Raw genomic sequence first — 12408 nt, forward strand, 5'->3', positions numbered from 1 at the left:
AAATTCACACTCCTAATGATAGTCTATGAAAGTGTTCACACTCCACATGCTCCCCAGTGTTGTCATTCTTTATAATTTTACCAAAAAAACTTTGTGATGTTTAAAACATCTCATTATTGCAGTTTATTTGCATTTCTTTTGGGAAAAAATAATCCTAATTTTTTTTATTATTTATTGGACATTTTGTATGCTTGTTGACCATTTTCAACTTTCTCTTTTTGGCCTAGTCTAGTCCTTTGCCCATATTTCTATTGGGAGATTTACTATTTTCTTATTGATTTATGAGGACTATTTTTCTATTACAAGTGCTAATCTTTTGTTGGCCTTAAATGTTACATTAACAATATCCCTGTTTTTAATTTGTTTTTCAACTTTTTTTTTTTTATTTGGTGCTGGTAGTGAGTTTTCCTCCATAGAATATTTTGATTTTTATGTAGTCATATCTATTATTTTTTCTTCATGGAGTCAAGTTTGTCATGAATAGAAAGGACTATTCAAGCTCATGGTTATAAATCTATTTCTACTAGAATCCATTTTTTTAATACATTAATTTTTATACATCAATTAATTAATCTTGATCCATGAGATCTTTTAACTGAGTAACTTAGTAATTCTCTATATATTGATGTTTAATTTTGGATTATTTATTTGAATCCATTGAGCTTTTTAGTAAACACTGTTTTACTTCATCAGTGTAATAATAATCTTAATATCTAGCAATGTAAATCACCCCTCATTACTCTAATTTTTCTTCCAGGTGAATTTTAGAATCATTAGATTTATATCACCAATTTATTATCCCCACTACACAAAAAGACGCTCATGTTCTCATTGGGATAACACTGGAATTATAGATTAATCTATTAAAAAAATGGTCATGATTACAGGGAGACCCTTCTTATCCAACTACAAGAAAAGCCTTTCAATTATTTAAACCTTCTTTTGTTTCTGTTAGTTTTCCTCATAGAAGCCTTATACATTTCTTGTTAAAGTTGTTACTAGGTATTTTACTTTATTTTTATTGGAATTGTGAATGAAATTTTTCTTTAGGCCTATTTTCTAATTTTTTGCTCCACATATAAAACAATTACTAACATTGGTACGTGCAATTTAAAATTTGCACCTTCTGAATTCTAATTGAATCCATTTTTTTCAGTTGATTCTTTTGCATTTTTAGAGTGCCATAATAAGATCTGAAAATGAAAATTTTCTCCATTGTTCAAATATATGTACCTCTCTGTTTTCTTATCTAATTGTATCAGCCAACACTGTTACAAATAGAGGTGATAGAGGGACAGTCTTTTCTTCTTCCTAAGTTAACTGGAACGCTTCCACCATTTTGCTTGTTGTTAGTATGTGATTCCTACCTAAATTTTAATTTGTTTTTTTATATATTATCTTTACTGTCACCTCTGGTAATAATAGTCCTTTTTCAAAAATTGATTTTGAATCCCTATTCTAACTTATACTAGTCAATATGGCAGTTTTAGGTTATGTGACTTTTAACCTTTCTTGTCCTGCCTGTTTCAGCATCTCTAAATTGAGTTTGTATTAAATAATCCCTACAATCTCTGTCTAAAATTCATAATTATGAAAATAAATGCAATCCTAAACTACTGGGCAAGGCATGTACAAATAATAAAAAAACAAGAGGATAGAAAAACAGCTATGGTAATGAAATGAGAGGAAGTATAAAATCACATACTGTGATTCACAGATATGACTGGGGTTGGTTGAGAAATGATTACAAACTTGACAAGTATGAAGCCAAAAGGAATGAAGCTGGCACTTCTTCAGACCTTAACTTTTCACTTTGAGTTCAGGAAGAATTTTCACAAAGAGTCACCGATATTCTGGCTAGTTATATTATCATTAATCAAAGGATAGTTCTCCTATGTGTAAAAACTAGAAGTGATTTCAGATTCTACATTGGTCTTCTAAGACATACCTACCTATAGACCCAGTTGCTACCTTTGTGAAGGGTAATCTTGGAAATCAAATATCAAGGAGTTTTATGTGCTTCCAACAAACAGAACATGTGTGGCTTTGAGGCTTGTTGTGTGAACCTAGGAATTCTGACACAGAGGTATTTGTTTTTTTTAGTTTTGTTTTTAAGGTTCCTTCACTCTTTCAGTGTTACTAACTTACTCAAAAGTAAGTTTACATTCAAGAATTCAGAAACTTCTCTGAGTATGTGTGATGTTTAGTTTGATTCAAAATGGAAATCTGATTAATAAATGCTCTTACCTACAATGGAGAGAATCACAACCACAAAATCAAAAATGTTCCATCCTACAGTGAAGTAGTAGCATCTGAGGGAGATCAGTTTCAGCACACATTCTCCAGTGAAAAGGATAACAAAAACCACATTGACCCAATATAAAACTTCAGTCATGTATGCACTTTGTCCCTCTTTTTCTACCATCATGGTTATCATGTTGAGGCAGATAAGAACCATGATGGCGATATCAAAAGCTTGGTTTGTTACTAGGTCAAATATACATCCTTGGAATTTGTTCTGCAAAGAAACAAAAATAATAGGAAATGTACAGTAAATTTTGTAAGTAGTATCCATAAATCATTACATTAGTAAAAAAAATTTTTTTAAGGTGTCAGTCTTCAAAACTTGCATAAATTATCCCTGGTCATAGGTTCTTGCTTTGTACAAGAAATATTATTAAATCTTAGAGTACATGAAAACTTTTTGTTGTTGTTGACTTTCAGTATACCAAGTCTTCAGCGAGCCTTGTAAACTAACATTTGCTTTTAAGCATATCCACCCGTAGTATGTTATATAGGAGTTGCCAGGATCACAAGGTAATTTTTACTAAGAAAACCTCAGCTCTACTACCTAGAGTATTTCAAGGTAATAAAATGATATCTCTAAATTTCTACTTTGTCACGTTATTTTGACTAATATGTTGGCACTGTCTTGTACTGATATTACTGCTATAATATCAGATCTATATTTTCCTATCTCTTCCATGTATAGATTATACATTTCCAAATATATCCATACTTAACACATCACCTTTCTTGTCAGTCTCACTGATAGTATTATGCTTTCCAGGAAACCCAATTTCAAAATCACTTTATTAGTTGCATAGGCAAGTTTTAAGGCACTGTATTCAAAGTCAAGTAGTGTACTGAAAAAATTAAATACCAGAGCTTTAAATTCATACATTATGATTCAGTAGGGTCTGGGTGAAACCTGGCCATGTGTCCATTTAAAAAGTGCTGGGTAATCGTCATGTAGCCAGCTGGTACGAAGTGGATTCCCATCTTTAGGATGCTCTGTCTGCAGCCATGACTTTTGGTAAGGTGTGTTATGTTGAATAGAAATTGAAAAACATGTAATGCATTTAAAATTATTTTAATTGTTAGAGGAATACAAACTATTCTTTAACTGCTAAGACTCACTATTTACATCTGAGCCTATTCTGGTCTTTGACCCTATGGTAAGATAAAGTTTAGATTCATGACCAATCCAACTGCTTCTCTGGCTATTTGTTGTAATATCAAAGATCTACAAGGTTAGTTTCACCTGACTGATAGACAGCCATCATTACATCATAAAGCCATCAAGAAAATCAAATTTCAATCAAAAGTACATTTTATTTTGATTCTCTATAGGCCATTTGTACTAATAGTAAGTTGTATAGCTAAGGTAGAGATAAAAGCATATATAATTATTTTTCATTTTTATAGAAAAAGAAATTATATGAAGGCATATTACGAGCTGTGACAGTGTTCAAAATACATATGTTCAGTTTTATAAGAATTTTTCTTCAAAATATTAAAATATATGCATTCATGTTTAAGAAATAATTATATATTAAAGATGAATTGAAAATAATTTTAAAATTTACATGCTAAATATATATATATTTTTTTACCCCCGGACGAGGTATTGGCTTTTGTGGTTTCTTGGATCCCAGCTTTTTCATTGCATTATAATATTTCTTCTGTTCTTCTGTCATAAAGATATCTTGACCTCCAAGGTAAAGAAATAAAAAATAAATCTAGTTAAAACCAGAATCATTGCCTAGATCTTCCTTCAGATCATTATTCAGGTTAAAAATGTATTCATATAGAAATGAAATGTTTTCTCGTTTCAGTAGCACATATATTAAAATTGGAACCATAGAGAGATTAGCATGGCTCCTGATCTAGGATGACATGCAAATCTGTGAAGCGTTCTGTGGTTTTGGTGACAGATGGTGACAAACGGTAACTAGACGTTTATGGTAATCATTTCACAATGTATGCAAATATCAAATCATTATGTTGTATACCTGGAACTAATATACTGTTATATATCAATTACCCTTCAATTTAAAGAAATGAAATGCCTTTTATTATGTGCAAGGTAGCTATAAATCAAACCTGTCTTAAAGGATTACCTACGTTTAGGCACATGACTCTCCGTACGTAATGCAGTATGCATAATACATAAAATATATGGATTACATGCAATAATGATTGGCTCAATTATCTTTTAGTAGCCTAACCTGCTATCTCATTTTATCTGTTACTTGTCTCACCAGACATTTCATTGCTAAATAACAAATATATCAGGAAGGGTTATAAGAAATAAAAGTAGTGAATGATAATTTGGCTAATGTTTACTTATTAGCCATACTGACTCATAAAGAGTAGGGAGTAGGGGCCAAAAGTGGTAGCTAAAATAGTATTATTTTTATATTCACTTGTATTCATTTTAATATATCATATTCCCTTAGCAGAATAAATGAATATAGTATATACATGTATAGCACATATCCATAAATACTGTATATACACACACACACATATATTTGGTACACATATAATAAATTTATTTATTTATTTATTTCAAAAAAAAACCTCTTTAGTTACCTCTTTAATTCCAAACAAGGAATTTCAACATAAACACTTTATTGGGTGTAAACATTACATGTAATAGAGCTTTAGATGCTGAGAAAATTACCAATAATCCAGGGTCTCTGACTTGAAGGATTTTCTAATTGAATATACAACATATAAGATTCAACAGTAAATAAACTAACATCTAAATAAAGTTTTTGTTCCTTTCTACACTGTATAAGTCTAAATCTCACAAAGGAGGCCTAGAAGTTTTGCTTATTCTTTTAAACTGTTAATTTCTTAAAATTATCTATAATTTATACAGATTCATGCATATTCCTCATCAGTCCACAATATAAACTTTTTAGTTATGGCATAAATTAGTACAATCCATGTAATTAGGAATTTATTTTGGGGAATTTACAGTTTTGAAATCCTTACTTAACTTGTGGGGTCCTGGAGCTAAGGTGATCTGTTTATGGTTTCCCTTTGGTTTTCCTGGATTGCATTTTCTTATCAAATACCTAACGATAACCAGGCTTCCCTTTCTGTCTTATGTGTTTTAATTTACATCTCCTCTAATTGATAGGCAGTCTTTGTGCAATTTTGGCATTCATCTGATCTATTGATGCATGAGAGAGAACTTTCATGCCAATGTTAAGAGAAGCCCAGACCCTTTATTCCTCAGTGATGAGGGTTGAATATCACCGCAGGTCAAGAACTTACAAGAAGCTAGGATAACACTGGGAAGATAACTCTGAATTAGAGGTAAAAATCAAAGTAGCAGGTTTTGTCTTCCCTTGATGATACCCTGGTTGTCAACATAATGAAGGATGGGATGAAGCTAAGAGGAGATTACAAAATGCTCCAGTAGAGAAACTTGTGTTGTCATTTTATTTAACTGTAGCTTATACAGACCTTGTAAAATGCACCCCGTTAAAAGTTAGGTGGCAGACATTCTGTAAGTCAGGCTGGTCTTTACACTCTATGTCAAGGCTGTATTACATAGTGGTTAAGAAGACCCCAGTTCTGGTGTAAGATCATCTTCATTCAATCCCCATCTTTGTTGCCCTTGGGCAAGTTTTTTAATCTCTTTAAGGTTATATCATCTCATCATTACAAGAGTAACTACCTCATTGGTTTGTTGTGAGGATCAATTAAGATACTGTATTCCAAACACTCAGTAATTATTTATAATTTCCGTTGTTGTTATTAACCTTCCGAACAAGGTTATAGTTACTGAAAAGGGTTGATGTTAGAATTTAGTCATGTGTACCCAGGTCTGTACTAGTCATTTGTGTAAATACATTGCATACATTTCCCTTCTATAACTTGAACTCATTAATAACTTATGTTCTAATTTTCAGAAGTATTTTTTCTGATGAACTATTAAAACCCAATTATCACATGGATTTGTTAAAGATGAAAACAGTGTGTATAAGAATGATGGATAGCTGGCAAACTAGTAAAGTGGGGGTGGTGATTAGAAAGAGGTATGGGAATTTGGCAGGGTCCTAAACCAAGACCAAAGTGTTGAAGTTAAAAAGCATTAAGAGGCAACATTGCATTGTGGAAAAAATAGGCTTTGCAGTCAAATAGAACTTTGGATCCTGACCACCAATGACCTACTATTTGATTTGAAACAAGTTGTTAATCTTCTCTAGGCCTCAGTTTATACACTTGTATAAAGATAGCACTTTCATTGGTTTGTTCTATGGATTAGATGAATTCATATAGAGGCCTCTAGCAGGAGACCTCCTCTGTAGTAGATTATTAATTGATCTGTTGGTCCTGTCTTCTTTCATTCTCTTAGTAGGTTGGAAAGAAACCCTAAACCATTCAGAAAGGGTCAGAAGATAAAAAGCAGCTTAGAATGCAAATGAAACACTGGAAGAATGGTAGGTGATAACTGTAGTTGTCACTGCTTTGAAATTAGTAACTTTTCGCCTGACGTTACTGGTAATGGTGTCTATCCAACCCATCTTCCTGCAGTGGCAATTCTTGTTGTAAGAATAACATTCAAGAGCAAGGGGATCAAAGCAATTAGGGCTGTGGCTGTCCTGTCATGTCATACTGCTCTTTCTAGATACACCTATAATTTATTCTATACAGGGAATGCTGGAGAACCATATGTATGTGCTTATATATCACATATACACGTATATAATGACTAAAGTAGGAAAAATAAATTGGAAATTAGGGTATAATTTGTGAAATTATTTTCAAGATTAATTATTAATTATTCAAGATCCTCTGCCTAAAGGCATGAATATATGATAATGCTAGCTAAGTTTGACTGTCAGATATAAAATGTAAGAATGGAACATGGAATTTTAAAAATTCTTTGAAAAATAAACACCTGTATTTGGAAATGTAAGCATAAATAACATTTAATATTTACTACATTTTCCTTCACCTGAGAATAGTCAATCATGGCCACTGATGCCATTTCACTGCATGTACCCCTGTCTTTTCTTAGATGCTAAGCCAGTACCTGAAATCACTTCCTCCTGGTATTCCAGCACTCACCCTTCAAAGGTCTCTTTTCCTGTGGGTGGTGCTACAGCCACAGTAACTCTGTTAACTTTGAGAAAACTGAGGCTTCTTTTTTTTTTTTTTCACACACACACACTGTATTTTATTTTTACAAGAGATAAATAGACTGACACCAAGCATTGTACATGGATGACCACAACAAAAGCAACAATGATTGCAATTACCAAACATGAAACACACTCATACTATGTCATAATATTGACATTCAGTCCAGTAATCCTCCACTGTAACAGCTAAAACTGAGGCTTCTTAGACATTTTTTTCTCCTGCAAATCACAAACAACACTGTAGACCCTACCCCTTAAAATCTCTTAACTGAATGAATCCCCTATTCTCTATTGCTGCAAATGACTAATTTGGAGAATTAAGTGTGGTCTAGGTGGCAGGTAAAGCAGGGTCTGACCTAGTCTTTGGTCTCTCCCCAGTCATTCTCTGCATCGTTAGGTTAATTTTTTAATTAAAGCTGAGTTTTCATAATCTCTGGGAAAAGAGACCCTGGAGTTAGATCCATGACGAAGCTACTTCTTAGCTATCAGAACCTGTGCAAGTCACACAACCCCTCTGAAAGGTGAAGTGGGGATACTGTGCCCTGTAGACTTATAAAATGTGACGAAGATTACTGTGTAAAGTACTTTACACACGATCAGACATGTCATCAAATCTTAATAGATGTCTATGTCCTGCTTATACGTTCTTCCGTACTCAAAATACCTCAGTGACACATCAGATCCTACTGAAAAATATCTAACATGACTTTTCAGATCTGCTCTCAAGCAAATAAAGACCTCATCTTTTCTATTTCTCTTCTCAAAACTCCATCCAAACTGTATGGACTGCTATTTCTCCTGCACTGCACCTCCTTTGCCAGCATAGTGCATGTGCTCACACATTTCTCTGACCCTTCATGTGGCTTACTTATCCTTCTGCCTGCCACTTGCTTTGTGTCTTTTCATCCATCTTCCAAGGCCTGCTCAGTTGTCACATATATCATAAAACTTTCTATAGCTGTATCTAGTTTTCCTCTGACTGCCCATTTACATTTTTTGTTGTTGATTTTCTTACTGCATTTATCACTATGTCATATTATAGTATTTGGGGGTACAGCATAGGAAAGGGCCTAAGTAATATACAAGGTACATGGGATCAACTACCGACTATTAAAACCCTAACACTTACCAGGTGCATAATCGTGGGTAAGTCACTCAAAATCTCTGTGCCTTTCCTCATTTATGAGACAAAGTCTATAATAATAATTCCTCTCATGGTTGATGTTAAGGATTAAACTGTGTCCAACCCACCCCACCCCGCCAAAAAAAGAAAAAAAAAAAAGGAGATATGTTGAAGTCCTAACCTCTCGTACCTCAGAAAGACCTTATTTGGAAATAGTGTCATTGAAGATGTAATTAAAATAAGGTCATACTGGAGTAGGGTGGGCCCTTAATCCAATATGACTGGTGCCCCTATAAGGAGAGGAGAGAGACAGAAAGAGAGAGAATGTCATGTGACCACAGAGGCTGAGACTGAAGTTACGCTGCCATAAGCCAAGGAATACTTGAGCTACCAGAAGCTGGAAGATGCAAAGAAGGAGCCTCCTCTAGAGACTCTGAGGAAAGCATGGCCCTACCAACACTTTGATTTTGGACTTCTAGCTTCCAGAACTGTGAAAGAAATCAACTTCTGATGTTCGAAACCACCCAGTGTGTGGTACTTTGCTATGGCAGGCCTAAGACTGATACAGTTGATGTGAACATTAATGAAACAAAGATCTCAGGGGAGTGTCTGACTTGCAAATCTTAACTTTAATTACCTGTGTCATTTCTTCTGCTATAATATAAACTCCTTGTGCTCAGGAAAGTATCTTCTGTTGTTCTCTTTAAGTACCAGCCCAATACATACCACACAGAACAGTGGCTCAGAACAGAATACAGTAACTAATTATGAAACATGTTTTGAGTAAATAATTAGTTCACTGAATTTTCTTAATCAATCCTCTACAGGGAACATTGGAAAATAAAACTGAATAGTTGATGTATTTCTTAAAAATAATTATGACTTAGGAGATGATGATTTTCTGTCCAGAGATGAATGAGATTAAGCATATCCATCATTATATAGTAACCAATTACTTGGAAAATTAATGAAATTCTAATGAACTAATTACTAACTGACATCAAATTAAATTTCACATTGTATTTTTGGAAAAATAATTGTTCCTTTCTTTCAGTGCAATGACAAAAACTTGAAATACTTATCTTCTTTTTCTGTTGGTTGAAGTTATCTATGATGACCCCAATGAACAAGTTCAAGGTGAAGAATGACCCAAAGATGATGAAGATGACAAAATAAATATACATGTAGAGGCTGTATTCATATATGGGCTGCTTGTCTACCTATAAAATTAACAAAAGTTAGCAGTATGTTGACAATAAAATTCATCATTTTCTTTTTCACATGGTTTGACAAGGTAATTCAAACAGTGCTATCCTAGGTAAACGTGGTTTTTCAGAAGCCATAGTGTTGTCAAGGTTCAACATAATCATTCTTAAAAATTTATTCAACACTAAATAAATATTTATTACATGCTTACTATGAATATAATCTTCAAATTACTACAAAGGGCTTATCCACTGTAGTACTTATTCTCAGATTGTAGGACAATTTAGTAAGTAAATGACCTAGTGCATAATTTTTATTTCCAGAAAAAAATAGTAAAAGAGATGATATCACACTTATATAAATCTTTTTTTTTTTCATTTGATTACAGCAATGTCTTCTGTGGCTTTTGTGACAATATGAAAATAGTCAGCAGTCTTCAAATGAACTTTCTTAGTGTGTGACTAATTTCGCATAAACTCTTTCAAGGAACTTTAAAATATAAAAGCAGTAAAAACTATGAATAAAATATGTTATTTCCTTTTTATTTTGATAAACAAATATTTACTGAGCACTTATTATTGCCAGGCTGTGCTAAGCGCTCTACTTAACATTTTCTAGTTGGATCCTCAATCAGAACAATCCTATGAGGTAGGCGGTGAATTATTTTCTTTTCATAGATCAATAAACAGGCTCAGAGAGATAAAGTAATTTGCTCGAAGTCATATGCAAGCTTGTCTGATATGGTACAGCCAGAATTTAAGCCAAGTTCTGTTTCCAAATGCTGCACAGGTAACCACGAGGCTACCACCAGGTGCGTGTTCTTCAGTGTGTGTGCACATACCAAGGGCTCCTTGGAGCTGCTGTTCGAAAACAGCCTAACTAAACTAAGGAACTTTTCAAAATTGTAGAGTTTAGCGTTATGTTTACCAATACTTACGTTAACAGAATCAACTGCTGCATACATAATATCCATCCATCCTTTAAATGTTGCCTGTAAATATAAAATTTATAGAATCTGAACCTCATACTCTAAAATAGTCACAAGTGAGTTTAGTGTGTTTAATGTTACAGCATTTATTAAGTAATACTAAATTAGTGAGTTTTACTATACAGTCCTCCCTCGGTATCTGCAGGGGATTGGTTCCAGGGCCCCCCTGAAGATACCAAAATCTGCCCATGCTCAAGTCCCTTGCATTAGGCAGATGCGAACCCATGGATAAGGAGAGCCCACTGTATTTCAAAATACCAATTTAACATAAGATGCTGTGTCAAGGGAAAAAAGGGGAGGGACACATTACAAAGTCACATCCTAAATCTGACTCCTAGATAATTATTGCCAGGTTGTTACAACTACCTGTGAGTTTTGTACATGAACTTTTCATTATTTTTCCGGGGGGGGGAGGAGAATTTTATGAATAACAAAGGAAACAATTTTTCTCCATATCTTAACGATTCTCCATACCAGTGGGAAGTCCTTCTCATTTCCCTGTAGTGTAAAAGTGCAGTCCAAAACATGACTATTCGTTTTTGGACACAGTATTCAGATGGCACAATGGCAGGGGCTCAGGTGACTCCAAAAAGGTGGATTAATAACTCTAAAATGCAACAGAACCCATGTTCTGTTCTCATGTTTATAGGCACATGTTCTAAAAAGACCAACTCTATGTTTAAAGTCACAAAGTACTTTATCTTTAATTTTTAGTTAATAATTATATAAATAATGACAGCTCCTCCATCCAGTGTGCACCAAAATGTCAAGCATTCATAAAAGGGGTCACTTACAACTTGAAGCAGAGACAGGTAACCAAGTCCAACATTATCAAAGTTCACTTTCAGGTTCTTCCATCGTACATTTTGGCTAACATTCATAAGTGCAAAACACTGAGAACGATTTTCAACTTCACTTGTAGGAAACGGTGACCCATCTGTGGTGTTAACACACTGGTAGAACTTGCCAGCAAACAAATTTACTCCCATGATGCTAAATATTAGCCAGAATATAAGACACACAAGTAGCACATTCATGATGGAAGGGATTGCACCTATGAGTGCATTCACGACCACCTAGCATTCAAAGGAAAGAAGAGAATAATTAGGATTAGTATGAATGTTAAATGGGCAACATTAATGAAACACAATACAGAATTAAAGAAGTTAGAAAAGCCACCCTTACATGTTTAAGACATAAATCAACCAACCAACACGTACTTATTGAATGCCTACTGTGTGCTCATCGGGACAAAATGAGACAGGAGCCCCTCGATCAATGAGTTTACAAAAGTACATGAGGATCACACAGTGAAACTATTAGCAACAATACAGAACAAATCACTAAGATTATATGACAGTTTAAATAAATGAAAAAAATAAATAAAAAGAATAAACCAAAAACCTGATATATGTAAGGTGAAGTCATAAAATCTGCATGCTCTAGAAAAGAAAGAAATTTGTAAATTTAAACAATTAAAATAAGTAAAATGTACATTTAAAGGTTCATAGTCCTAGAATTACCAGAGCTAAGATTCTCCCATATAGAGAAACTACTAGTACATATAAGCTGGAGTTAAGATTGGGAATCTTTTCACGGTTTGAATCCCGTAGATTTAACTGGTTCTGCTAGTTGTGTGATAT

At 33.7% G+C, this 12408-nt stretch overlaps 1 protein-coding gene and 1 long non-coding RNA gene across 3 annotated transcripts in view; one reads left to right on the plus strand and one right to left on the minus strand.

The window, feature by feature from the left end:
* LOC309662482 overlaps positions 1-12408 on the plus strand; it is a 437456-nt gene that overhangs the window by 165939 nt on the left and 259109 nt on the right. The window lies entirely within an intron of this gene.
* The window catches only part of SCN9A (sodium voltage-gated channel alpha subunit 9), a 103950-nt gene that overhangs the window by 17601 nt on the left and 73941 nt on the right, over positions 1-12408 (minus strand). For both annotated transcript variants that reach the window (XM_082464871.1, XM_082464870.1), the window contains 5 exons: positions 11560-11841; positions 10715-10768; positions 9654-9791; positions 3897-4001; positions 2248-2518 (listed from right to left, as the gene is read on the minus strand). In XM_082464871.1, the coding sequence (XP_082320997.1) occupies positions 2248-2518; positions 3897-4001; positions 9654-9791; positions 10715-10768; positions 11560-11841 (850 nt within the window). The remainder of the gene's footprint in view (positions 1-2247; positions 2519-3896; positions 4002-9653; positions 9792-10714; positions 10769-11559; positions 11842-12408) is intronic.

This window comes from Balaenoptera physalus (genome assembly GCF_965194825.1).
Source record: "Balaenoptera physalus genome assembly, chromosome: 6".
Classification (NCBI taxonomy): Eukaryota; Metazoa; Chordata; class Mammalia; order Artiodactyla; family Balaenopteridae; genus Balaenoptera; species Balaenoptera physalus.